The sequence below is a fragment of the Acomys minous genome, assembly GCF_964271855.1.
Source record: "Acomys minous genome assembly, chromosome: 12".
NCBI classification, from domain to species: Eukaryota; Metazoa; Chordata; class Mammalia; order Rodentia; family Muridae; genus Acomys; species Acomys minous.
Genome location: NC_140493.1, coordinates 89,029,077 through 89,054,334, shown reverse-complemented (window position 1 = coordinate 89,054,334; position 25,258 = coordinate 89,029,077). Strand labels below are relative to the sequence as shown.

General features: G+C 45.9%; 1 protein-coding gene across 3 annotated transcripts in view; it reads right to left on the bottom strand.

The window, feature by feature from the left end:
* Positions 1-494: 494 nt before the first annotated feature.
* Positions 495-25,258, bottom strand: part of SKAP1 (src kinase associated phosphoprotein 1) — a 293,558-nt gene continuing 268,794 nt past the window's right edge. For all 3 annotated transcript variants that reach the window (XM_084749211.1, XM_084749210.1, XM_084749212.1), the window contains 3 exons: positions 22,947-23,047; positions 3,301-3,409; positions 495-796 (listed from right to left, as the gene is read on the bottom strand). In XM_084749211.1, coding sequence (XP_084605337.1) covers positions 3,311-3,409; positions 22,947-23,047 — 200 coding nt within the window. In that variant the 3' untranslated portion in view covers positions 495-796; positions 3,301-3,310. The remainder of the gene's footprint in view (positions 797-3,300; positions 3,410-22,946; positions 23,048-25,258) is intronic.

The following is a 25,258-nucleotide window of genomic DNA, read 5'->3' as shown; positions in this document are numbered from 1 at the left end:
TGCTGGGATTAAAGGCGTTCGCCACCGGCCTGGCCCCCAGCAGTGACATTTTGATACTATTAAAAGTTAACATTTACAGGGCTAGAGAGATGGCTCAGAGGTTAAGAGCCCCTGGCTGCTCTTCCAAAGGTCCTGAGTTCAATTCCCAGTAACTACATGGTGGCTCACAACCATCTATAATGTGATCTGATGCCCTCTTCTGTTGTGCAGGTGCATATGCAGGCAGAGCACTGTATACATAATAAATAAATCTTTTAAAAAAACTTAACATTTACTTGCTTGTTCATTCATTCATTCGTGTGGGTGGGTATACAGGTGCCATGGTACATGTGTGGTAGTCAGAAGACAACTTGTGGGAATGGGTTCTCATCTTCAGCTGTGGGTCCTGGGGACAGAATTCAGGTCATCAGGTGTGGCAGCAGGTACCCTTACCTACTGAGCTGTCTTCCCAGCCGTTGATACTGTGTTAGAAAAGAATTCAGCCCCATCACACATGGCAGAGAAACAAATCCAAACTTTATTTGTGTTTTGCGATTCCCTTCGCTGTTCTCTCCTTTGTAACAAGCTTGTAGAAAAGGCAGATGCGGGGGTGCGGATATGGCTTAGAAAGGGCAATAAGCCAGAAGCTGGCTGCTTTAGGGACCGATCTGATGAACTACTTGTCTTAAAGTCAAGTGAAGCAGAGTTTTGGGTCTGTTCAGCAAAGAGAAGAATCTGTGGCCGGAGTAGGGAATGGAGATTCTTGATGGTCTGTTTCGCCATGGAGACAGGAGAGAGAGGGAGAAGAATATGTTCCCTGGGGGGTAGAAAACATAAACTTTCTTTTACGATTCCAAATCTAGAAATATGAGTAGGTGCAGTTTAGCTGGGAGAATGCTTGCCTAGTACACATCAGCACGGCAGGAACTGGGTATGGCAGTGCGCAGCTGTGGCCCCGTGCTCAGGCGGTAGAGGCAGGGCCAGCAGAAGTTCAGTGTCCTCAGTTACATAGCAGGTGTGAGGCCAGCTTAAGATAAGGGCTGGAGAGATGGCTCAGGGGTTAGGGGCACTGACTGCTCTTCCAAAGGTCCTGAGTTCAATTCCCAGCAACCACATGGTGGCTCACAACCATCTATAATGAGATCCGGTGCCCTCTTCTGGTGTGCAGGGACATATGCAGCCAGAATGCTGTATAAATAATAAATAAATAATAAAAAGATAATGGATGATATTTCAAAAAAGTGAGGGTGGAGCTGAGTCTGGTGAGATAGTTCAGTGGTCAAGGGTACTTGCTGCTCTTGCAGAAGACCCCAGTTTGATTCTCAGCATTCCAATTTCAGGGGATCTAGTGCCCTCTTCTGGCCTCCATGGGCACCTACACTCATGTCCACAACCCCCATAACAATAAAAACATATTGAAAATAAACATTTTAAAGAAGGAATTACGATGGGAGTAAACATTTTTCCTGTCACCCTGTCTCATAGTCATGCCATTTTTTTTCTGTCCTTGGAGGTAACTGATATCATTGCTCCTTCTCCTTCCAGAAGTATTTCACACACATATAAATATCTGTATAAGTCTGCTCTGCATGGTCTTTGGGGAAAAAGTCTCATTCTGTAACCCAGCTGCTCCTTGACTCCATCCTTAGCGCAGGTTGGTTTAGAACCCACGGCAAGCCTCCTGAGTTCTGGGGTTCCAGGCGGGTGCCATAACAGCAGCTCTCTACGCCATATTCTATGAGGAGGCGTGGCTGGCCTGCCTTCCATTGTTGCTTTTTTTTTCTTTCATTTTTTCTGAGACAGGGTTTCTCTGTGTAGCCCTGGCTGTCCTGGAACTTGATTTGTAGACCAGGCTGGCCTCGAACTCACAGAGATCCACCTGCTTCTGCCTCCCAAGTGCTGGGATTAAAGGCGTGCGCCACCGCCTCCTGGCCCATTGCTGCTTTTTTGTGCTTACAAATATATCTTGAAACTCATTTTGTAGCAGCACCCCTTCTGTGTTTACTGTGGGGCAGTATTTGAATGCACAGATCCCCACCGTTTCTCGCCTTGTTTTCTTGGGCATTCAGTTTGTCTCCAATCCTTTCCTGTACAAACGCCTACGCTCACGTTCATGCCCTTTGGCATGTGTGCAAAGGACAGCCGTGGGGTAAAGTCCTAGAACAGGAATTGTTGTGTTAAAGTGAAAGCCATGAAGTCAAACCACGAGCAACAGGCAGGAGCTGGGGCTTTGTGATCGCACAGGAGCGCAGGAGAGACAGACCTTGCTCTCACATCGAACTCACATCGATCTGAGTGAGGACTGTCTCAACGTATGTCCCTGAATGAGTTCACTCGGCCGCTGCGAACTAGAGAGGGGCCTGGCTGGGAAGGCTCCGTGGACAGTTCCTATCACTGCCACATTGACGGTATGCTTCACGCCCGGCAGTAAAGGCTGATCCCGTTGTTGGCCAGAAGATGGAGATAGCGACATTAAGCTACTCTTGAATGCCCTCCTTTACCATTTTAAATTCTAAATCCATCAAAGAGGTTCCCATTGGTACCCAACTCAAGCCAAGCATTATAGCTACTTTAAAACTTCAAACAGGGGTTGGCTCAATGACAGACCGCTTGACTGGTGTGCAGAACGTTCTGAGTTCAATTCCCAGTGACATATACAAACAAAAATAAAAACAACTTACCCCAGCATGTTATTCTTGCTCATAAAGCTTAAACCATAAATATATATATATATATATTCCGCCCCCCCCCCCGAAACAGGGTTTCTCTGTGTAGCCTTGACTTGTCCTAGACTCGCTTTGTAGACAAAGCTTGCCTTGAACTCACAGTGATCCACCTACCTCTGCTTCTCAAGTGCTGGGATTTAAGGTGTGCTCCACCACCGCCCGGCTTAAACCATATTCATTATTACTTACTGTTACATCTATGTATATATTACAGGTCTTGAATGTGACCCAGGCTGCCCTTAAGCCCAAGATCCTCCTGCCTCAGCCTCTCAAGTAGCTGTTCAAAGTTAATTTGACCAGCACTCCGAGAGGCAGAGGCAGGCGGATCTCTTTGAGTTCGAGGCCAGCCTGGTTTACAAAGCGAGTTCAGGACAGCCAAAGCTACACAGAGAAACCCTGTCTCGGAAAAAAAAAAAAACCAAAAAGAAAAAAAGAAAAGAAAATATCATAATGCTATCGCTCACGTTCACCCCGTTCATTTGAATGATTAACATCAGTTTTGGAGAGGAAGGAAAGGCGACCTCACTGATGACCTCACAGAGAAGCAAAGTCATGGCTGACAAACTCTGGTGAACTAGAGGCAACTCACAGATACCTGGGCTTCATCAGGCTTCCAGTTCAAAAGCGGTGGTGAGATATTCCTTTGGAACAATCCCAACAAGGCTGTTCAGTTCTCCTACCCACCAGCCGTACGCGTTATACTCCTGAAAAGGGAAGAGAAGATGGTTGTGGTTGGACAGATGCCTTTATAAACCTTACATGGACAGTGATGGTGGGGGACCACGGGGGGGGGGAGGGGAGGAGCTGGGGGCTGGTTTCTTTGCTGGCTGCCAGAATGCACTCACTGCGAACACCCTTGTGCATAAGATCATCTATACGACACAGCTCACCTTTCCGTCCTCTGTCTACGCAGCGATGGAGCATATTTGATTTTGCATGCTTGATGCCACTGCTGAACCGAACAGCTTACATTTTTTATTTTTAATTACTTGTGTGTGTGAGTGTGTGTGTGTGAGTGTGTGTGTGTGAGATGTGGCCTGTGGAGGCCATAAGAGTGGGTATTGGGGTCCTTTGGAGCTGGAGTTATAGGCTTCTGGGAGCTGCCTGATATGGGGGCTCTGTTCTTTAGTTAGTTTGCTTGTTTGTTTTTGGTTTTCTTCTCTTTTATTTTCAAGACATGGTTTCTCTGGGTAGCCTTGGCTGTCCTGGACTCGCTTTGTAGACCAGGCTGGCCTCAAACTCACAGAGATCCACCTGCCTCTGCCTCTTGAGTGCTGGGATTAAAGGCGTGTGCCACCATGCCTGGCAAAATTTTAGTATTTTTGATTGTATTTAATTTAGTATTTAAGATTGGATTTTATTATTTTTAATCGTGTGTGTGTGTGTGTGTGTCTGTATATGTGTGTGTGTGTATGTGTGTGTGTGTGTGTATATGTGTATGGTACATGTGAGTACAAGTACACCCTGATGTGGGTGCTGGGAATCGAACTCAGGTCCTCTGGAAGAGCGTTATGTGCTCTTAGAATGTTGAGCCATCTTTCTGGACTCCTCCCCTTTAACCAAGTGAATGCTATTGCTTCTTCAGAGAAGGTTGAGCACTAACTGAAATGCCAGTGCACTAAAGATGTTCAGGGTGACGGGTCGTAGTTCAAATCAATACAATCCATCAAGCATCTTCCTTGTGTAAAGTGTGTCTGGATTTCTTCAAGGGACAGAATGATGACTCAAAGCACTGCTTGCTCCCTGGGGGCTTCTGGGAGAGAGTAATGGCCTCTGGAGTCAGATGGGCTGGGAGCAAATTCTCAGTTGGCCACTTAGCAGCCATGTGACCTCGGGGGCTCCTAGGTTTGCCTTCCCGATCTGCAGGAATGAGGATGTATCTCTGTTGCCATGCTGTGCTGATGCGAGTGACACCATAGAGACGGGACAGTAGGAATGCTATATGGACAGTCTTCTAAGCTTGAGACGCCTTCCCTAGAAGAGGTAGGGGTGGGGGCTGGGAGATGGGCAGGCATATCAGTAACAGGCGGTAATAAACCACAGGAGAGGAGCAAACAAGAAAAGGGGCTGACAGGGTTTTATTTCAAGCATGTGTCGGGGGGACTGTGATGCTATCCACACTTGGCACTGCTGGTGACTGAGATTTCAGGCAGGGGGGGGTGCGGAGAACAGGTTGGGGACATGCTCAACTCACAGGTTTCCCAGCTTTGTTTGTTTGTTTGTTTTTGTTTTTTGTTTTTTCGAGACAGGGTTTCTTTGTGTAGCCTTGGCTGTCCTGGACTCACTTTCTAGACTAGGCTGGCCTCGAACTCACATCGATCTGCCTGCCTCTGCCTCCCGAGTGCTGGGCTTAAAGGTGTGCACCACTACCTTCCTAGCTTTAACTGGTGATCTTTTTTTTTTTTTTAAATTAAAGATGTATTTACTTATTTTATGTGTACGAGTGCTCTGTCTTCATGCTCACCAGAAGAGAGCATCAGATCCTATTACAGATGGTTGTGAGCCACCATGTGGTTGCTGGGAATTGAACTCAGGACCTCTGGAAGAGCAGACACTGCTCCCAACCACTGAGCCATCTCTCCATCCCTCACTGGTGATCTTTTTGTTTCTAGTGTTACTCTGCTGCAAGGCAAACAGCAGGTTGGACATGGTGGCATCGTGTCACATCTATCTATCTATCTATCTATCTATCTATCTATCTATCTATCTATCATTATATATGTATGTATGTATGTATGTATGTATGTATGTATGTATGTATCTACCTACCTATGTACGTGTGCCCATGGAAGCCAGAAGAGGGTGTTGAAGCCCTTGAGTGGAGTTACAAGCAGTTGTAAGCTGCCATGTGTATGTCAAACTTGGATCCTCTGTAAGAACAGAAGATACTCTCAACAATGCCAATGCTTAGCCATCTACCCAGCCTCAAGACTCAGTTTTAAAAGGTCCTAAAAAGGAGCTGGGTGTGATAGCTCATACCTGTGATCCCAGCATCATAGAGGCTGAGGTAAAGACTGCTGTGAATTCAAGGCCACCCTGCACCATAAAGTGAAACCCTGTCTCAAAAAATAAAATAAGCCAAACTACCACCGCCACCACCACCACCACCAGAACAAACATAAAACCAACCCCTCCACCCAAATCAAAACACAGACACAGATGAACGCACCCACCCCAAACTCAACAAAATGAAACGGGAAGATTATTCACTGGGTAAAGCACTTGGCTTGCTAATATGAAGACCAGACTTGCAGTCTTCAGCATCCATATAGTGCCAGGGGGTGTGGTAGCCTGCTTGTAATCCCAGCTCTTAGGAGCAGAAGCCTGTGATTCCTAGAGCAGCCCAATTGTCACACTCTGGGTCCAAGGGAGAGACCCTGCCTCAGAGTGTAAGGGTAGAAATCAATCAATAAAGACACGCAGTGCCGAGTGCGGTGGTGGTGCACACCTTTTATGACAGCACTTGGAAGGCAGAGACAGGCGGAGCTCTGTGAGTTCGAGGCCAGCCTGGTCTACAAAAGTGAGTCCAGGATACCCAGGGCTGCACATAGAAACCCTGCCTCGAAAAACCAACAAAACAACAACAACAACAAACAGACAGACAAGACCAAACCAAAAGACAAACACACGGAAAAAGAAAGACACTCCATATGGATCTCAGACCTGTCACATATGTACATACACACATGCATGTGCACCTGCATATACCCATGTGAACATTTACACAGCCACATACACAGGCAACCCCTAACAACAACAACAACAACAACAACAACAACAACAACAACAACAACAACATCTTAAATATGCCTGTCCACCAGCACTCTTCGCACTATTCCTCATTTCTTCTCCCCCTAGGCAACTCCCCTCTATAGTGTGGCTGCGTGTGAGACACACTCAGGATTCCTCAGTCTGTGGCTGACAGGACATTTTAATGCTCGGCTCAAAGCAAGTGACGCTGTGGTCCATTTTCCATTGCGGAAGTCAGCCCAGTTTCTGCCTCCAGTTTGCTTTGTTTTTCAGCCTGAGCTGTATCTCCATCCCTTCTGTCTTAGGTTTGCTCACAGGGCGGCCCCCATGTTCCGCTAAGCCGCCGGAGGGTCCGCATCTGCGGGGGCTTTGCCCCGCCATTCCTGTCTTCCTTTCTCACTGCAACTCATACAAACTAGCTTTTGCTTTCTTGTAAGCAGACGCTGAGCGTAATGTTGCCAGGCCATTTTCTTTCTTTCTTTCTTTCTTTTTTTTTTTTTTTTTGCCGGGCCATTTTCTGACCAGAGTCAACTCGCTCCAGTTAAGCGCGTGTCATGTGAGGTGTGCACGGCTTCCCACAAGGCACTGACCCTGAGTTTTGTTTTTTGTTTTTTGTTTTTAGTTTATTTTTTATTTTATTTGGTTTTTCTAGACAGGGTTTCTCTGTGTAGCCTTGGCTGTCCTAGACTCACACTGTAGACCAGGCTGGCCTTGAACTCACAGGGATCCATCTGCCTCTGCCTCCTGAGTGCTGGGATTAAAGACATGTGCCACCAGCACTCAGCTTTTTAGTTTTTTTTTTTTTTTTTTTTTTTTTTTTTTGAGACATGGTACAGGGTTTCTCTGTGTAGCCCTGGCTGTCTGGACTTGATTCGAAGACCAGGCTGGCCTCGAACTCACAGAGATCTACCTGCCTCTGTGCCTCCCTGAGTTCTGGGATTACAGGCCTGCACCACCATGCCCCGGCTTGACCCCAGCCTTTTGAATCACACTTGACAGTCTCCTTTGACTCTGATGCCAGGGGTAGGGACAAAAGCCTTGGAAATTACTCTCTGCCAACTCAAAGAGGGCGCACACTGGAAGCAGATGAGGCTCAGCAGGTGCTGCCAAGGCCAGGCTCCCAGTCAGTTTGCTCTTGCTCGAGGGGGGTGCCGACCTGCCTGAGTGCAGATGCAGTGGCCTCAGCACAGTGGTAAGAACAGAAATGAGTTGAAGACAAACTCTCTGCCCTTCAAAACAAAAGAGGTGGCAGAAGTCTGAGGAGCATATAGCATAATCTCAGAGACCAGATGTGTCCTGCTGTGGAAGCCTGGGAGCTTCATCAAAGCACCTACGGGGCCTGGGATCTGACTGTCTTTTCCAGATTTCATCCTCTGGCTGACTATCCAAAAAAAAAAAGAAGAAGAAGAAGAAAAAAAAAGGGCTTCGGGGCTGTGTTTAAAGCATGAATGGAAATTTCTAGCCTTCTCTCCCACCCCCCCTCCCCCCCCCCATGCATTGCTCCAGCCCAGTCTGAACACCACGAGGTATTTTAAAATAATTTCTACTTTGATGCATTGCTGGGGGAGTCCACAATTGCTCATAATCAAAGGGAGAAAGATGCAAATGAGATCCGGCCGAGAACTATCACCACCAAACGTTTATTTCACTGCACAGTGCCAAAAAGAATTAAAACAACATTAAACTCACAGCAATCATGTTTAAGCCCTCGTTTCCAAGTGCCAAATTGCCCCGCTCTGGATCATACAGATGTTCGTTAATTATGCTAATTTTTATTAAACTATTAAAATGGAGAGAAGCCTGGCTCAGCCAGGCAGACCCTAGCTCTGAATGAACTCTGCTCGGTGTCTAGAGGTGTTAATTTACTGCCTTTTTATTAAGTTGCTGAGTCTTAGGTTTTTCGTTTCTAGGGTCAAACCGCCCTGAATTTCTGGGAATCAGTGTTTTCCCCTAAAAATCTGAACTTCTTTTGGCCCAGCTGTTTGGAAACCTTGGAAGTACTTGGAGGCCCCCAGGAGACCTGCAGTTCTCAACACAGGAGTGTCTCTCTCTTCAAACTGGGGACCCACACCTAAAAGTGTGTATAGTACGGCGGCATCCCAGTTGTTCACGCTTCCCACGTCATGACCCCGAATACCGTGAAGGGAGAAGGTAAGACTTTAACGGTACAGAATCATTACCTGAAGATCCTTTAGGGAAAAAAAAAAACCCAAAAAACCCAAAAACCCACAGCCAAAACCTTTACATGCCTCGCTTCTCACCCTCACTCCTTCCGTTATCTGGAAGAAATGTAACATGTTGCTTATCGCTCTACTTTTGATCAAACATCCGTTTCTCTCCACTTTGAACCTCGCCACATCTCCTCGAACCCCTTTCTACTCCCAGGGAAGAAGTTCTGAAAATGAACGTCGGTGTGTCCGGACTCCACCGTCAGGACGGAGAGACTCTTGGCTTGGATGGGTGAAATGTTGAACGGACCTGAAATCCACACAGTGCTCGCTCACCGTCATCCTCAGTCAAAAGTGTTGATGGGCGTGGGGGGTGGGGATTGCACACAGCCCTGAAAGGATTTATGCTGCTAATCTCAATCAACAAGGAAAAAGAAAACAAAAAACAGAAAACAAAAAACAAAAAAAAAAACCCCACCAAACCTGCCATAAAAAGAACAGCAGACTCTATAAACAAAAAGCGCTATGGCCACCAACAACAGGCGTGTCACACAGCTTGACTCTGCCTCCAGTGGTTTCCTATTGCAGTTTATGGTTTCAAGACTGTTGTAGACCTCCTTAGTGCTCCTCCTGTCACAGGCCCCGAGCCCCTGTGTGGTGTTGTAAATACCCTGTCAGTAGGTGTCAGGGGGTCTGGGGGGGTAGGGGGTGGGGGAACCAGCGGGTGCCTATCATAAGCTTTAAAAGAGATTAAATACCCCTACCCCATGATTGCTACATTTTAATTTCTCTCCTCCCCGCTGGTTCCTATTTGTATAAGCTCTTCCGTGGCTCCCCTGGAGTAGCGCACACATGACCTGGAATGACCATCCCGTCCTGGGATGAGAATTCAATTTCTAGGCTCAGTGAATCCTAGGCTGTTTCAAGTCTTAAACTGGGAGTCTGTGACCCCTTAGCCTGTCTACGGACACATGGGAGAGACTTTCTGAACTCTCAAAGTTGGCATAAAGTTTTGTGCAGATGCGGATGTGGGTCTCCTGCCTGGACTTTCCATTAGATTCCTCAAAGGGTTTAGGGCCCCCCTCCCCTGCAGTGTACGAACCGGCACTCTAGAGGAAAAGACAGTGGACTCTGGCCTAGGTCTGTGCTTTGTCCTACTGTAGACATCTCCTACTTTATTAAACAAAAACACAATGAGCGACAGCCAAGAATCCTTCTTCCTCGCCTGCTGGGTTTTCTAGGTGTGAGTCCTCCTCTGCGGTCTGTTTTCTCTCTCTTCCTGACCCAACTGCTTACCGGTCCTAGGGTGCCAGCATTTTCACTGTGACTTAAAAGGCATGGTACCCTCTCATAGCTTTAGGTGGCATTTGGAACAAGCCTTCGGGCTTGCTCGGGTTCTGTTAAGAAGGTTCTGTTATCGGGGATGGGGGGGGTGGGGTGGTTCTTGGGTGAGTTCCTAAGAGAAACAGTCTCTTTTCACATCAAAACGGCCTCTAAGCTTCTGTGGAACAAGAGTCCCTGCAAATGTCTCATACTTGTTTTTGGATTTTTTGTTTTGTTTTGTTTTTGAGACAAGGTCTCTCTGTGTTAGCCTGGACTGTCCTGGACTCACTTTGTAGACCAGGCTGGCCTCGAACTCACAGAGATCTGCCAGCCTCTGCCTCCCCAGTGCTGGGATTAAAGGCGTGCGCCACCACTGCCTGGCATACTTTTATTCTCTTAAGCGTCAAAGTTCACTGTATCCTTGTTGTAAGTGAGAGAATCCCTCTTCAAGAGGACAATCAATCAGCCTCGAACACGAAAGATCAATAAGTGTTTGATATGTGTGTGGGGAAAGCCAATCAATCATGGAAGTGTTGGTTTATGATTGCTTATTTCTCCTAATAGTGCTCATTTACCATATATTACCATTAGTAAAGATGTAAAATTTGAATTCCTAAGCAGATTGTATATTCCAAGATCAATCAGTATATTGATATATATAAACCTATAAATTCTGTACTCCTAAAACTCAGCTTTGGGAATTGGGGTGTTTTCTTTGAGCTAGCCTAAGCCTTAAGAGAACTTGAGGGGTCTAAGTCAGCAAATTCCCATCGGCTGGAAGAAGAAAGCTTGGATGAAGAATTGTTTACCAAAGACGGACATACCCCGTTTGTTCAGCACAAACTATTCTGTGAGGAGATTTTTTTCCTGAAGGGAAAAGGAAATGGTTGGTTGGGTAGCTGGTGGTTGTGTGACACTGGAAAGGACCAGAGCCGAGCACGTGGCCAAAACCTTGGGTAGTTTGGCGGCTTCTCCGGGCTACTTTATGCTGTGGCTAAGGTTCTTGGTAATCATGCTCTCTTTTTTCCATTATTCAGAATTTTGGTCTATAGATCATAACACGAATGAATCATTAAATTTGCTCCAATCGAGCCAGTTTTATTTATCGTTACATTTCAGGGAACTTGCTATCCTGAAGACCGATGGGCCTGCGTGTCTGAGGAGATAAGTGCTGTAGACAAGGAAGGGAGCATGGGAAAGCGGTCAGCAAAAGCTGCTGAGGGCTCACAAGGACAAGTCTACCAAGCATAGCACAGCTGAAGAACGGAGTGCTCTGAGGAGACGGTGTGAGCCATGTGGAGGGCCTTGGAGCACTCGAGTGAGAGGGACCCTTCGGCCTCAAGTGGGAAGCTCACGTCCTGAAGAGGGTGTGAACACGTGACCACAGGAGTCAAGGCCAGGGAGGTGTGTAGGGTCTGTGCACACCAGCTGCTGTTGGTGATGGAAACGTGTATGAAGAAGTGTGCGTGCAAGCGTAGGTGACAGAAAAACCACAAAGGGAGCGGGGAAAGTAAAGCGGGTTTGTAAAGAGAGACAGGGATGTAGCTGACAGCTTAAACTTCACCTAGAGAAGAAAGGAGAAAGGCAAGGTAAACATTTACAGACGGGAGGAACCAAGGTGCCGAGTGCCGAACTCAGGGACAATAGAGGCGACACCATTTCGGAGCTGATAGAATTGTGAGACCATGTGAGACGGGCATATTAATATGTATTCCATAAACTGTGCAGCTCCCAGCTCCACCACTCTGTTTTGCTCTGACCGCAGTACCAGCCTCAGGCACCGCAACACAATTTGGAAACAATGTGACGGAAATGTTTAATCTGCTCGGCCCATCTGTGCTGCGTATTTCTCCAGATCTCCCTGAGAGAGGCGCCTTGAATCTCCACATTGCCTTTAATATTCTCCTAAATCACCTCCCCACTGCACTTCAAGGGCCATTGCTACAATATCACAGGTTCATCTAAAGTGCAACGGGGAGGGGGCTGGCTGGGGGGGGGTGGTGGGAAGGCACAGGCTGGGAGATTTTTTATTTTAAAATAATTTCCAGAGATCGTCTTTTCGGCTTCCTTTTTTTTTAAAAAAAAAAAAAAAGAAGAAGAAGAAAAGTTATTCTATTGTTGCTGTAAGGTTATTGAGGTTGTTTGGTGCGAAACAGGGTAGGAGCGAGGTGAATCATTCTCCAAAGAATTATATTTATTAATCTCCATTCTCTCAATTGGGTGTGGGAGGGGTGAGCTCTGGTTCTCATTCTCTCTCTCTCTCTCTCTCTCTCTCTCTCTCTCTCTCCACCTTGCTAGGGTGAGGTGCTCATTAGGGGCTGTGGCCCTATGCTCTTGGCATCAGTAGGGTTTGGTAGTTCTCAGGGCTAAGCCTGCTGCCGCTCTGCAACAAACAAAGCGGTATCCATTTAATCCCTGGCCAACATGCCCCTCATCTGGAAAGGACACTTTATATTTTTAATTTGGGCAGAAGCCCTTAGGCTTTCTCTCCTTTAAGTGCAGATGCTGAGTGCCTGGTTCCTACCCATGTTTCCACAGCTGACTTTACCAGATTCAGCTATTAGGGGGCTAGAGTGTGGGAAGCTGGGGAGGGTTTCGGAGAAAGAGGGGACAAGTCACTGTGTTTTAGACGCGTAGACGGATGGGAGAGGGTTGCACATCACCAAGAAAATTAGGATTCCTTTTGCTTTGTGAATTAAAGAAATGAATAATTTAATCCTCAAGATTGTTCCGGCGAGGGAAAGGCGAACGTCCCAGTTGCGGGACCCTACAGCCTGTCGGTGTGTTACATCATCTGCACACATAGGCGTTACCATGACAACAGCTTATAGCTTCATTTCCTGGATCCCTCTAGGGGGTGTCACAGCCAGATCCACCTGCTTTTCACCCTACCCTCGGTGGGGTCATGGTAAGGTCGCCAGAATAAATGAACGCGGGTACTAATGATCTGTTTACTGCTGTTTATGCTCTGTGTGTGTCAGGGGCATGCACATTTAGAGAGCTCATTATGGCTGCAATTAGAATGCACCATCGCTAGATATTTAACTCCTTTTTCTTTTAAATTAGCATTTTAATAACATTCTTTGAGCAGAGAAACAAAATGACCATTTTTCACGGACAAACTTCTAGCTGTAGGTGCAACTTTAATGGCAAAGTTGTGAAGGGGAAAGAAGGGAGAGAGTGGGGAAAAAAAAAGGCCATTTTTACTACTTTCCCCCTCCTCCCTACCAAAAGGATATTTTTATTTGCTTTCTAACACACTCAATTTCCTAAATTTGTTTTGAATCCAATTATTTTGGGTGGTTTAAAGTACCGTGCTCTTGTTGGACGGAAATTAGCAGCGATTGAAATTAACTTTTTATGTGACCTGTGAAAGGGGCTAAAATAATTACAAGTGTAGAAGAAATCCTCCTTCCAGGAGACCCTAGCTGTTCGACTAGGCTGTGATACCATTATCAGAACATCTTTATACTGCAACCACAAGGACTTTTTATTTTTTATTTTTTTTTCCCCCTTTAAGAAGGTGACTGCCATGGCTTGTTCCCGAGTTACAGTCCTTAGGATCATCATACTGAGCGTAAGCGATGACAAACACGCCATTACCAGCAGAATAAATAAGAATCAGACAGACAGACAACAATAACACGGTATGAATTACCATTTTAAAAAGGTCAGCTGGCGGAGCCTCAAAAGAGCAGGAGAGTTGGAGCAGAGGCAAGCAATGCACACACACAGAGACCTCCTTGGTCAGAGTATTCTGGAGGCGTTGCTTTTTAGGGAGCAGCCAACACCACCTTCTCCAGGTGTTTACAGATGCTCTGTTTGTGTAAAGTACAGTGAAAAATAACAATTTGAATGTTTCGATTATCTTTCCCTGTCCCTTCCATTTTCATTATTTATTTCCCATAAATCGGGACCTTGTTGAACATAATTCTGCAGACAAGGAGGTGGATGGGACAGCCGATGCGAGGGAGGAGATGGATGGCAGGTGCGCGCAAGATAGATGCTGTGTGTTTATGAAAAGGAGAGGCGTCTGCAGTGAACATCCGCAAAGTCGAGCAGGCGAGCACATAAACTCTAACGGGTATTTATTGGTGGAAAAGGTGGATGGAAGACGGTGGGAGCTGGCACGGAGAAGCCTCCCCTCCTGGAATCCATGTCCAAGTTCTGCCCTACGGTGTCCCACGCTTGCTGTGGCTCCTGTGAGCCTCACAAGTCTTTCCATGACAACAGACGGGATTTCACAGGCAGAAGACTTGGGAGGTCAATAGTTGAAAAGCAAGAGTTAGAAAGGGAGGGATCTTTATCCACAGCAAAGACTATCCCACAACCCCCACCCCACCTCATACCACAGAAGGAAAAAAAAAAAAAATTAAAGTAGTAGCAGAAGAGAGAGAGAGAGAGAGAGAGAGAAAAAAGTCACCTTTCTAAAAATGCGAGTTTAAAATGTGTACGTTCTTGCCCCAGCCTAGTTGCACCTTAGAATCTGCCATTTCATAAATAAAATACTGATGGCACAGACGATAATTTGGTGATAGCTACCCCAGGACATATCTAGATGCACTTCTGTTATTTTAATTAAATACTGCATTATGGTTTGTGACAACAGCATAGCTACGGCGTAAATGAATTCCGAATTAAAGTGTTACTTAGGCATCCAGTAATTTTTGTTTCAGTCCTCAGTTTTACAAAGCAAATAGCTATAAAACCAAGATGTTCATTCATTTACAGATGGGGAGGAATGTTGGTGGTGCTGTTTTTTTTTTTTTTCTCCTTAAGCCTCACGCACGAAAGGAATCTGCCTCCCGACACTCTCAGCTTATGAGTCACATCACAAAGAAAAACACATCCTCTCCACTAGAATGTGAAATGCTGAATATTAATTGCTGGTATTATGCCTATCTTCTGCAGCCGAGTTCTGTCTTTTAACAATCATCCTGATAGGCTGTAGCCCTGAACTGCCAGGCGGGTTTTCTCCTTTGTTGAGCTGTTAGGAAACTATTTGGTTTCATTTTCTTGAAAAAGAAATTATAAAGTTCATAAAAGCTCCATGGAAGTTTCTGGATTTGGAACACCTCCCAATCACAGTATATTAGTAAGGACAGGGTAACTCCTGTATTTTTGTGCTTAAAAAAAAAAAAGTATATCTCTTAAGGAAAAATTTTTTTCCAGTTTAACTATATTGCCATTCCCTTAATGAACTAGAGATATAATTTGATATCACTGGTTGGTTATAGTTTGAATGTCACTCAGTTGGTAAATTTTGATAAAAACTTTGGAATTTTCTCCTTTAGCAGTTTAGAGTTTCACTCAAAAATTAATATAAGAGGGCAAACAGATTTTTTTTTGTTCAAATCTGAAGATTTGTCTTTAATATGTCCTGTCACATGAAAAAATTTAAAATAGCACACTGTCTATTATTCCTGGATGGAGAATCAATGTGCTCTTTTAATTAGCACTAAATATCACATGTCTGTGGATGTCAGCAACCTCTAGCTGTCCGTGTTCTCATCAGCTGCCCCCAAACCTCCTGTAATGAGTCCTCCGCTTTCGGCAGAAATGACTGCTCTGTATGTTTGCAATGAGGCCCGTAATGTGCTTCAGTGTTTTTGCAGGTTAGGTTGGAATGCTGAAGCCATATGATGTCAAGAAAAGCCTGGCAGGAGAGATGGAGGCTGAGTTCCTTCCGAGCACATAATTACACAGAAACAAAGCTTTTTGCGACTCCTTTTAAATAGGGCACATCACTGAAATGTCACCCAGCCTCTCTGGCAGATTAGCGAGGGGTTTATTACTAAATCTCCGTCTAACAGACGTGTAGCTGGCTCTGGAGAAGCTGCTTGTTACAGCACTGGCGGCAGGAAATGGAGGGAATGTCACAGTTAAAGACACAAATTTTCCCTGTAATATATTCCAATGGAAACCTCTGAATCCAATACTACATAGGCATATCTAATAAATTCACAATATTTCAGTCTCAACAGCCTTCACCGGTTAGTTTTAAAGATTTATGTGGTAAAAAAATTACTCAGTGATGAATATGGTTTATTCTGTGCAGTATTGGAGGTGTAAGGAATTAAACTACCGTCTTTAACAGTGAATTTATTATTACCTCTGTCAAAAGACGAAGCCTTTAACAGCATTTGTTATAAATTCACTGCAAAATAAATGGCTGGATTTTTTTTTTATTTTTTTATTTCCACGCTGGAGTTTGTAAAGCATCGGGTGATTCTGAGTATTAACCTAACCCTGCCATGGCTTATGTGGTTCTATGTAAACATCTGGTGTGGGACTTTCCACCTGACTGGTGTGTGTGTGTGTGTGTGTGTGTGTGTGTGTGTGTGTGTGTGTCTGTGTGTGTCTGTGTGTGTCTGTGTGTGTGTGTCTGTGTGTTTTGAAAGTGAAAGATCCTGTCTAGGACAACAGTTTAGAAATTAGGAGATTAAAGAGAAAAATGCAGTTGTATTCACACACTCTCTCTCTTTTTTAAAGGGTTGTTTCTTTTTCTTTTTCTTTTTTATAGTTAAGGGCCAGGAGTCAATGGCACAGGGCTGTCCTGCAGTTGGGCCCCTTGCTAGCAGGATTAGGCGCATGCATATGTACACACACACACACACACACACACACAAACCCTCTTCCTTTTGTCCTCTCTTGGAATGAGTATCCCTTCATTTATAAAAATTACCTGGAAGGAATGAGGCTGCCAGGGTTTGTTCTAGACGATTGGTTCCTGTCTGGGAGAAAGGAATGTGGCATCTACGGACTCTGACCGGTGTATGACCGTTGCCTTCCATCTGACCCCAAATCCCATCCGCACCCTCCTAACTCCAGCCTCCCCGTAGGGGTTATTAATGAGAGACAATCCCATCGTCATCATCATCATCATCATCATCATCGTCATCGTCATCACAGCACGGCGTTGACCTGCTTGTTAACATGAAATGGGTTGGCGGGGACACCTTCTGCGTTTCTCCCATACCATTATAAATAAGAAAAGATCTTTCCCGATGGCCTAACCCCTGCCTACCCCTTTTGCTTGGGTCAGAGGTGAATGGTAGTTCTTTGACAGGCATTGATCAGTTTCATCACACTGTTTGGGCAGTCTGTGCCCCAGGCCTATACTTCCCCACTTACCACTTCCAAATTACCTCCCCAAATAACCTTAGCACATCCCCCACTCAGTCAAGCAGAGGGGCCGATGATGCCTGAGGAAGTCCTAAATGGACACTAGATGTCACCAAACACCTCCTTTCCCTCAGAGCCCTGAAATTAAAAATAAATAAATAAATTAAAAAAAAAAAAAAAGAGCCTTCATTGAAAGCAATTGAAGGGATTAACGTATTGGCTTTTTATGAGCACTGTTGTCACATTCAACTCTCTTTTTAAATAATATACGGATCTTTTACAGAGGGAGGAAGGAAGGGCTCAAGGGAAGAGAAGGGTCTAGATTCTTAAAAGTAGTCCTTTGAGGAGGTTAGGGGAGGAAAAAGCAACCTGGGTTTTTAAAATCCCATTACAACAGGCATTATGTTAACACACCCTAGGTGTGTGCCAGGTCCAGGTCCTGCTCTATCCTGGTGGCTGGAGCCAGAAACAGCTGTTCCACCCCAGGTGACAAAATGAATCTATCCTCCGTCATAGAAAGTCCATCTACCCACATTGAGTGCCCTGCGATGAACTGTTTCCACCAGCCAAGAAGTCAGTCCAAAGACCGGCTTGTAGGAGCCATGACGAGACCCTTCCCTGTCCCAGCTGAGATTACTTACACGATCGGGTAAGTATCAACTTTCAGGAATGCCCAACTTGTTGCTCCAAGGCTCGTTTTCAAGGAAATACATCGCTGGATGAGGCCTTAGAGACATCTAACAGCCGTTGGTGGAGGGCACACTCAAGCCCAAGAGATGCACACTTCTGCCTCAGTTTACCTACTCACAAGGTCAGAGGTGTCCCTGGCTGGCCCAGAATTTGTTATGTACACCAAACTGCTTCAGACCCAACAGAGACCTGCCTGCTTCTGCCTCGGAGCGCAGCGATTAAAGGTGTGTGCGCCCTGCCCCCACTCCCCTCCCCACCCTTCACCCCCCTCCCCCCCCCTCAAAGTTTCTCTTCATGTTACTGTCGTAAATTACTTCTGGAACCGGAGGCTGATTTTTCCCAGTGGCGTTCAGTTAAGGTATCTCAGACAGTAGGAGAAACACCTATATTACTTAGAAGTAATGTTTTCCAGGGAGAGACCTTGCTGGCCGGAAGTCAGGGTACTTCTCTGATACGGGACTTTGTGACCCCTCTTATGCAAATAGGGGCATCTTCCATCTCCTTTTCCCACTGATAACAAGTGACCATAGTGGCCCTGGTTCCCAGAAGGGACAAGGAGCTAAGCCAGGGCACAGTGTCATCCCTCTGAGGGTGATTCAGCACCTGCCCTGTCATGCATGGTGCTCAGACAGAATGGATTTTTGGAGTACACCTGTTGTTGAACCCCTGCCAGGTACTGATGGCCGCTAACCCCCAAATCACTCCCCCCTCGCTGTTGATGCCACGGAGTGCCAGACAGCACCAAGCAGCAGCCTGTGTGTATTTCAAACACAGCAGATGGATTTTTATATTAGCTCCTATTTCATGTTCAAGGCAGAGCAACCGCCACACTAAAACCACAGCCTCGGTGCTGCCGGAGTTTGCTTCTGTGAGATTAATTCTGTGAAATTAATTGGGACAAGATTGAAAAGGAAATTAAAATGCAGCTGAGTGAACAGGCCTTTCAAACACCTTTTTTTCCCCCTGCTCTATTCAAACTTGAATTCTGCGGTGGGTCGCCTGGCATCGTGGGAAGTAATTTACGAGAGGCAGGCTCTCAGGAGTGATCCGTTACGTATGAGGAGACCTGCACCGGCGCTACAATCTGGAGCCACTGAAGAGCGCTAAACACCCTGCTGAGGCTTGCGCTGTGTCCCGGCTCATGGGGCGGGCGTCGCGGGGAAGGCTCTTCCCAGAAAAAGCCGGGTCAGAAAGATCTGGGCCCAAAAGGAGTACAGGAACATCCGCTGGACGTTCACATCCTCCTCGTTATTAAAATTTCCCTCGAATATATTTTATGACCCGAATTGGAAGTCTGTGAGTTAAGTAGGCTCCGGAAACAAAAAACAAAAAAACCCAACAACAACAACAACAACACAAACAAACAAACAAACAAAATTATTGAAAGCATAGTAAATGCCCAACAGCAAAGGGTAGTTTTAGTGAGATGCTACTGGACAAGAGAGGAGAGCATAGGTGTTGTCATTACTGGGAGGCCACAAAGCCGGCACATTGGCTCTCTGAGCACAGCCCTGTGGGCAGAAACTATCTTGCTTTTTTTTTTTTTTTTTTTTTTTTAACAGATACGGACAGTGAAGCCCAGAAAGTTTAAAAGTGATGTTTTTCAAGGTTACATGACCTAACTGCGGACAGGCTACGTAGAAGGCTGGCTAACTAGGGAGTGCAATTCTCTCTCTATATATAGCTATACGTTTATAACTATATTTAAGAGGAGTGCATGGGAGGAGGTATGGGTCAGTGGTTAAGAGCACCAGAGTTGCAGAGGATCCGGTTTCAGGCCCCAGCACCCACATGTTGACTCACAACCATCTGTAACTCCAGTTGGGGGGGGGTGGCTCAAAGCCCTCTTCTGGCCTCTGAGGGCACAGACACATGTACAGGCAAAATACCAATGCCATGCTAAAACAAACAGCAATTCCCCAAATCCAACAGGGAAGCAGCAGGAGCCTAAAAGTCAGCCCTTCCCATCAGCTGCTCCCACATCCCTGCCTTGCGGCTCCTCCTCACAGCCTTTTCATTCTTTCATCTCCCCCGGCCCCACATGACCCCCACCCCCCACCCCCCACCCCCCCAGCCTCTATATTTTCTGAGACAGGGGTCTCTTCATTACGTAGCCCTGAGTGTCCCAAAACTTGAAATGTAGACCAGGCTGACCTCGAACTCACAGAGATTGGCATGCCTCTGCCTCCCTAGTGCTGGGATTAAGTGAGGGCGTCACCACACCCGGCCTCATTTCTTTAATAAAGGGCTACGATTTAGCTTGGTAGCAGGATGTCCAGGGTCTACCATGCACAAAGCCCTTGATTTGATCCTTAGTACCATAAGTTTTACATAGAGAGAGGTAAACCAGTTGTACCTACTGGGGCGTGGGGTGGGGTGGGTGGGGGTGGGTGGGGGGTGGGGGCGTGGGGGAGTGGGGGCGGTGATGACAAAGCAAGCTGGTAGTCGGAATGTTAGTTCTTTAAAGAGAGCAAGTAATTAAAGCTGAGGTTGAGTTCTGTGTGGGATTTCTTGGGTAGCTTTGCAACATCAGGCCCACTGCCACAGGGAACATCTATGGTGGGAGAAACAACTCGCTCATTTTACAAGCGAGGACGCAAGCCCAGGTGAGCCGAGCTGTCCAGCTGTGCCACACATTTCGAAGGGAAACAGACACCTGCAGATTTCTAGCCCGAGGCCTTTCTGCTCAGCACAGGTGCTACTGGCCTGTGGCGGGAAGAAATATGGAGAACACCGGGCGCCATCTTCTTGGACTCAGCTCAGTTTGGGTCACTTTGTTCTCTCACTCTAGGTAGGAGAAGTAGCAAAGGCTTCTAAGGCTGAGGTGGGGTGAAAATGAGAGACCATTCCAGAGAGCAGGGAACGGCTGAACTTCTAGGCGGTATCAGAATCGCCTTTTCTAGCTGTATGAATTGGGTCATTTGTGCTTTTTAGAGACAAAGCAAACAGGAGAGGAGGTCTTCTAAGGTTTCTTCCTGTCCAAGGGGCTCTGATTGATTTAGGTAATAGAATCAAGGTAAATCCAATTCCAGATGCTCCCCAAGCTGACGTTAACTGCAATGAGGTTTTGTCAAGGACGGCTCCTTGAGCCACTGCCTCCTCATTTCCTCCTCTGGTTTGCAGGGATTAGCAACATGAGCAAGGGAGGCACCTGGTACAGTTTAGGGGGCAGAAACATTAATGGACTTAGAACCTTCCGGAACAGCAGAGGGAGAAGCTGATAGAATTAAGGCAGCGAGGCATTTTCACCAAATTAAACTCTGACGCATTAGTAGTGTGTATGTGTGTGTCCGGGGTTGGGGGTTGGGGGGTGGGGGACGACGGAGGTTGATTTCAAAAGACCAGTCTAACGTTCTTAGGCATCTCATGGAAATACCACAGCCATGGTAACCACACACCACTCTATATTGCGGGACAGGTCACTGCACAGCCCCTTAGATCTAACTGGAGGGAAGGGGACCCCTAGTGAGAAGCCATTTACAAAGGCAAAAGACATGTAAGACAAACAAAATAATCATGACAGAGAGAGAAGGCCAGCCGCCAGTCTGGCTCTGTGCTCCCCCTCCTGCTGTAGGCACCTCGAGACAATGTAAACAGTTAATTTGTTCACCTGCAGGCTCTGGGCAAACAGAGGCCCGGTCACACCTGAGTGGATAACTCCATTACCCCATAATGCCAGCACGGTAATGTACACAAATTCTATTACACGGCAAACCTTGCTTTCGGGCATTTGAAATACCAATCGGGCCAATGTCCACTCCCTTCTTTGCTTCCAATTTATTCTTGGTGTATTGGAGCTGCATCGAAATTGTAGCAGGGTGGTGCTGAGTTACAGTTGCAGGAGAAATCACTACAACATTGTGATCTCACCCAGCAGGGCCTGCAAAGCTAAGTCTGAATTTAGTTTTTGTTTAAAGGGGCCTGGTTCATTGGAACCACAGGAGGACACCTGGAGTCAGACTTGGTTTCTCTCTCTCTCTCTCTTTCTTAAAATTACATTTCATTCATTCAATCAGTGTGCGTGTGTGTGTGTGTGTGTGTGTGTGTGTGTGTGTGTGTGCGCGCGCGCGTGCGCTCACGCGCGCCCCACAGGGCGCCTGTGGAGGTCAGAGGACAACTTTCAGTGTCAGTTCTATCCTTCCACTATTATCTCTGGGACTGAGTTCAGGTCTTTAGTTTTGGCACCGACTGCCTTTACCCACTGAGCCGTTTTGCCCACTGCTTGGTCTGTTGGAAAGGAGCTCACAGCATATTTCAAGCACAAACAGGCCCTTGGTGTAAGCAGTGCCAGTCATAGAATAAAGAGATACAGCAAATGTGGCATTAATAACACACTGTTTCCCCCCCCTTGTCTCCACGGAGTCCACATACTCCCAATTAAAGAGCAAATTATGCCTGTTTCAAAGCTATGTTTGTAGCTATGGATGGGCTACATAGAGAGAGGCCTCTATGCTAAATCCTCTTAGGAATAAAACATGTTGTCTTAGTCTGGCTGGGTGGTCTGTGTGGTCTTGTTTGTTTGTTTCTACAAGGATGATGGTCAGTAATTCTCGCAAACTGTAGCCTACGACTCTAGAAAATTCTTTTCATTATGATAGACAGGCAATAATCCATCTATTTAAAAAAAATCCCTGTTGCTGTATGATCCACAAGTCTGTGTCAGCTGTACAGGATTGGATCCAAGAGGCTGGTCTTATCAGCACTGGCTCAAGCCAACTGAGCAAACTGCTTCTGACTCCTCCTTCCACAGGCAATTGTATTATCATCTTGTCTATCTATAAGTGAAATAAAAATCTAGTTTACCTAGCCAGGACGTTTTCAATTGTATTATATAGTAATAAATTATGTAACACACTGTGACCTTTTAGGGTACCCTAAGTTCTCAGAAAACATCAAGTTTTGATTGGCATAATTTTAGCATCGTAAGCTACTTACTTCATTATGTATGTCTATGTCTGCTTTGATGTATTTTTAAATGGGAAAAATGGTTCCTGGGGCTGAATTTTTAACTTAAAAATTTCCTAAGCAGTTATACATCAAGGGAGATGTTGCTCTGCAGGTAAGGAGAGCCATGTGCTATACAGAGATCCTGGTTACAACCTGGGATTGGTCTGCTTACGGTAACTATACGAACAGGAATGAAGTCATAGACGTTGGACCCAAGCCCTATGTTTTACATCTTTACCTTGCTCAGAATGCGGATGAGGTCACCCCGTTGGAAGGACAGTTCATCTGGCTGGTCGCCATGGCAATCCCATAGGCCCTGGTAATAATTGGGATAGTCCACTGATCAAAGAGGAGAGAGAGAGCAGAGATAAAAAGGAGTCAGTTTGGCTGCAACTGGAAACCAGGGTTCTGATACAGCCTCTAGGAAACTTAAGATTCAGGGGGCCCCAGATGACAAACGCTCAATATAAGCAAAGGACTATGGGAAGAGGAGATCATTAACTCACATAAAATATTTACAGGTCACCCCTAGTAGGAAGGGATTCTGCTCAACAACACGGTAACGGATGTATTTATTAATAGGAGAAAATCAGGCACATAATTTCTCAGTTGGTTTGCAAACAAGCAGCACAAAGATGTTTCCCACTAGACTCTCTTGACCCAGGGAATCTGAACACCAGAGCACATCACTTCTTCAGGCATCTGAGGGAGCAGACCCTTCTGCCTGTCTATAAAAGAGGCGGAATCGGCCAGCAGTCTTCTGCACCTCTGCCTCACAGTTTGGCTTCCTTCTACACAGGAGCTCCAACCCAGGCACTTCCCACCCGGGCACCTCATGAGGTAGTCACCACCAATAAATACTGAAACGAATAGCCTAGTCTTTAAGTGAAGCCATGGGGGTATGTGTCTCATCCATTACAACTAAATTCTGGGTGGCCTGGCCCCTTTCCAGCATCTCATTTGTAGACCCTGAACATGTCTGCCAAGATTTATCTGCAAACCCCCCCCCCAGGGGGAGGGGGAGGAGGAAACAGAAACCAAAGTGATCTGCATTAAAAATGAAAGCGACTGAAGACACCAAACTAAGCTTTAGAAATAGCACTGCAGAGATTTACTGGGCTTCTCGGCCAGACTGGATGGCAGTGATGCCACGGGACAGCCATCGATTCTTAACAATGAAGAATTTGTATTGATCCTCTTCTACCCGGAAAGGTTAAACACTAGCGTAGAGTGGGGGAACATCTGGGGATTTGAATGGCAGGAGAGCTAATGTCCACTGGACCAGGGATACTCCATGTTTCTTAGAATGTTCCACACGAGAGCTGTGCCTGCCACAAGCACCTGCCAAAGGTGACATTTGATTGACGGGATCCAGGAGTCCTGGGATACAGTTAAACATCTATGTGATTTCTTTTTTTTTTTTTTTAAAGTTGGTACAGGTCGGTAACCCCTAGCGCTTGGAAAGCTGATGCAGGAGGATCATGCATTCCCAAGCCAGACGGGGTTTCACCGTGACAAGTGAAATGAGTAAGATTTGTATGTTTTTTTGGGGGGTGGGGTGGGGGGACTCTGTCTCTCTGATTTCTACCTTGTCTCGGATTGTTTGGGGTTTGTACCCTCTCACGAGGACCTTGGTTCTAGGGCTGCTCATGATGGGAACAGATGGGGAAGAAATGGTCAGTAGGACCCGACTGTACTTGCTTCCTCCCCAATTTGTTCCTAATTTATGAATAATTCAAGTGACGGAGGCACAGTGGAACACATCCCTACATGTCTCTTATTAGGGATCTTACAGTGCACAAAGGCAGAGGAGAGACTGACTCATTTGGGTTAAGAGCAGACTGCAAACAGAAATAAAAATGTCAACCTTAGAGTGTGGGGCGTGTTCTCTTTTACACAGAGAATTGTTTGTCTCTGCAGCTGACAACAGAGGGCAGCAAACAAAATAACTGCGGAGAAAACCTGCCATCCACTTAAGAATATGTTGGGAAGAAAAATATATTGGGAGAAAAAAAAATGCTAACTGTTGAAAAGAGAAAGCATTTATTTTTGGGGACATCAGTGCATGAAATGATAGAGAAATATCAACCTTGAAAAGCGAAGGCGGTTTCCCCAGAGGGTGTGCTATCCGTTTCTCGGTTGTAAGGGAGTTTATAAATCACCCCAAGAGTTTGACTAAGTCTAGGAATGAGAAGCCATTGACATCAATATTCTTTGTGGGTTTGTAGATGGCAGAGAAAATCTTTTGAAAAAAAATTTTTTTTATAAAAGATTAAAAAAATAAAACAACAACAACAAACCCAATTTAGACTGGGCGGTGGTGGCGCCCGCCTTTAACGCCTGGCAGCACTCGGGAGACAGAGGCAGGTGGATCGCTGTGAGTTCGATTGAGGCCAGCCTGGTCTACAAAGTGAGTCTAGGACAGCCAAGGCTACACAGAGAAACCCTGTCTAGAAAAACAAAAAACAACAACGAAGAAGAAGAAGAAAAAAAAGAAAGAAAGAAAAAAAAAAGAAAAAGAAGAAGAAGAAGAAGAAGAAAAGAGAAGAA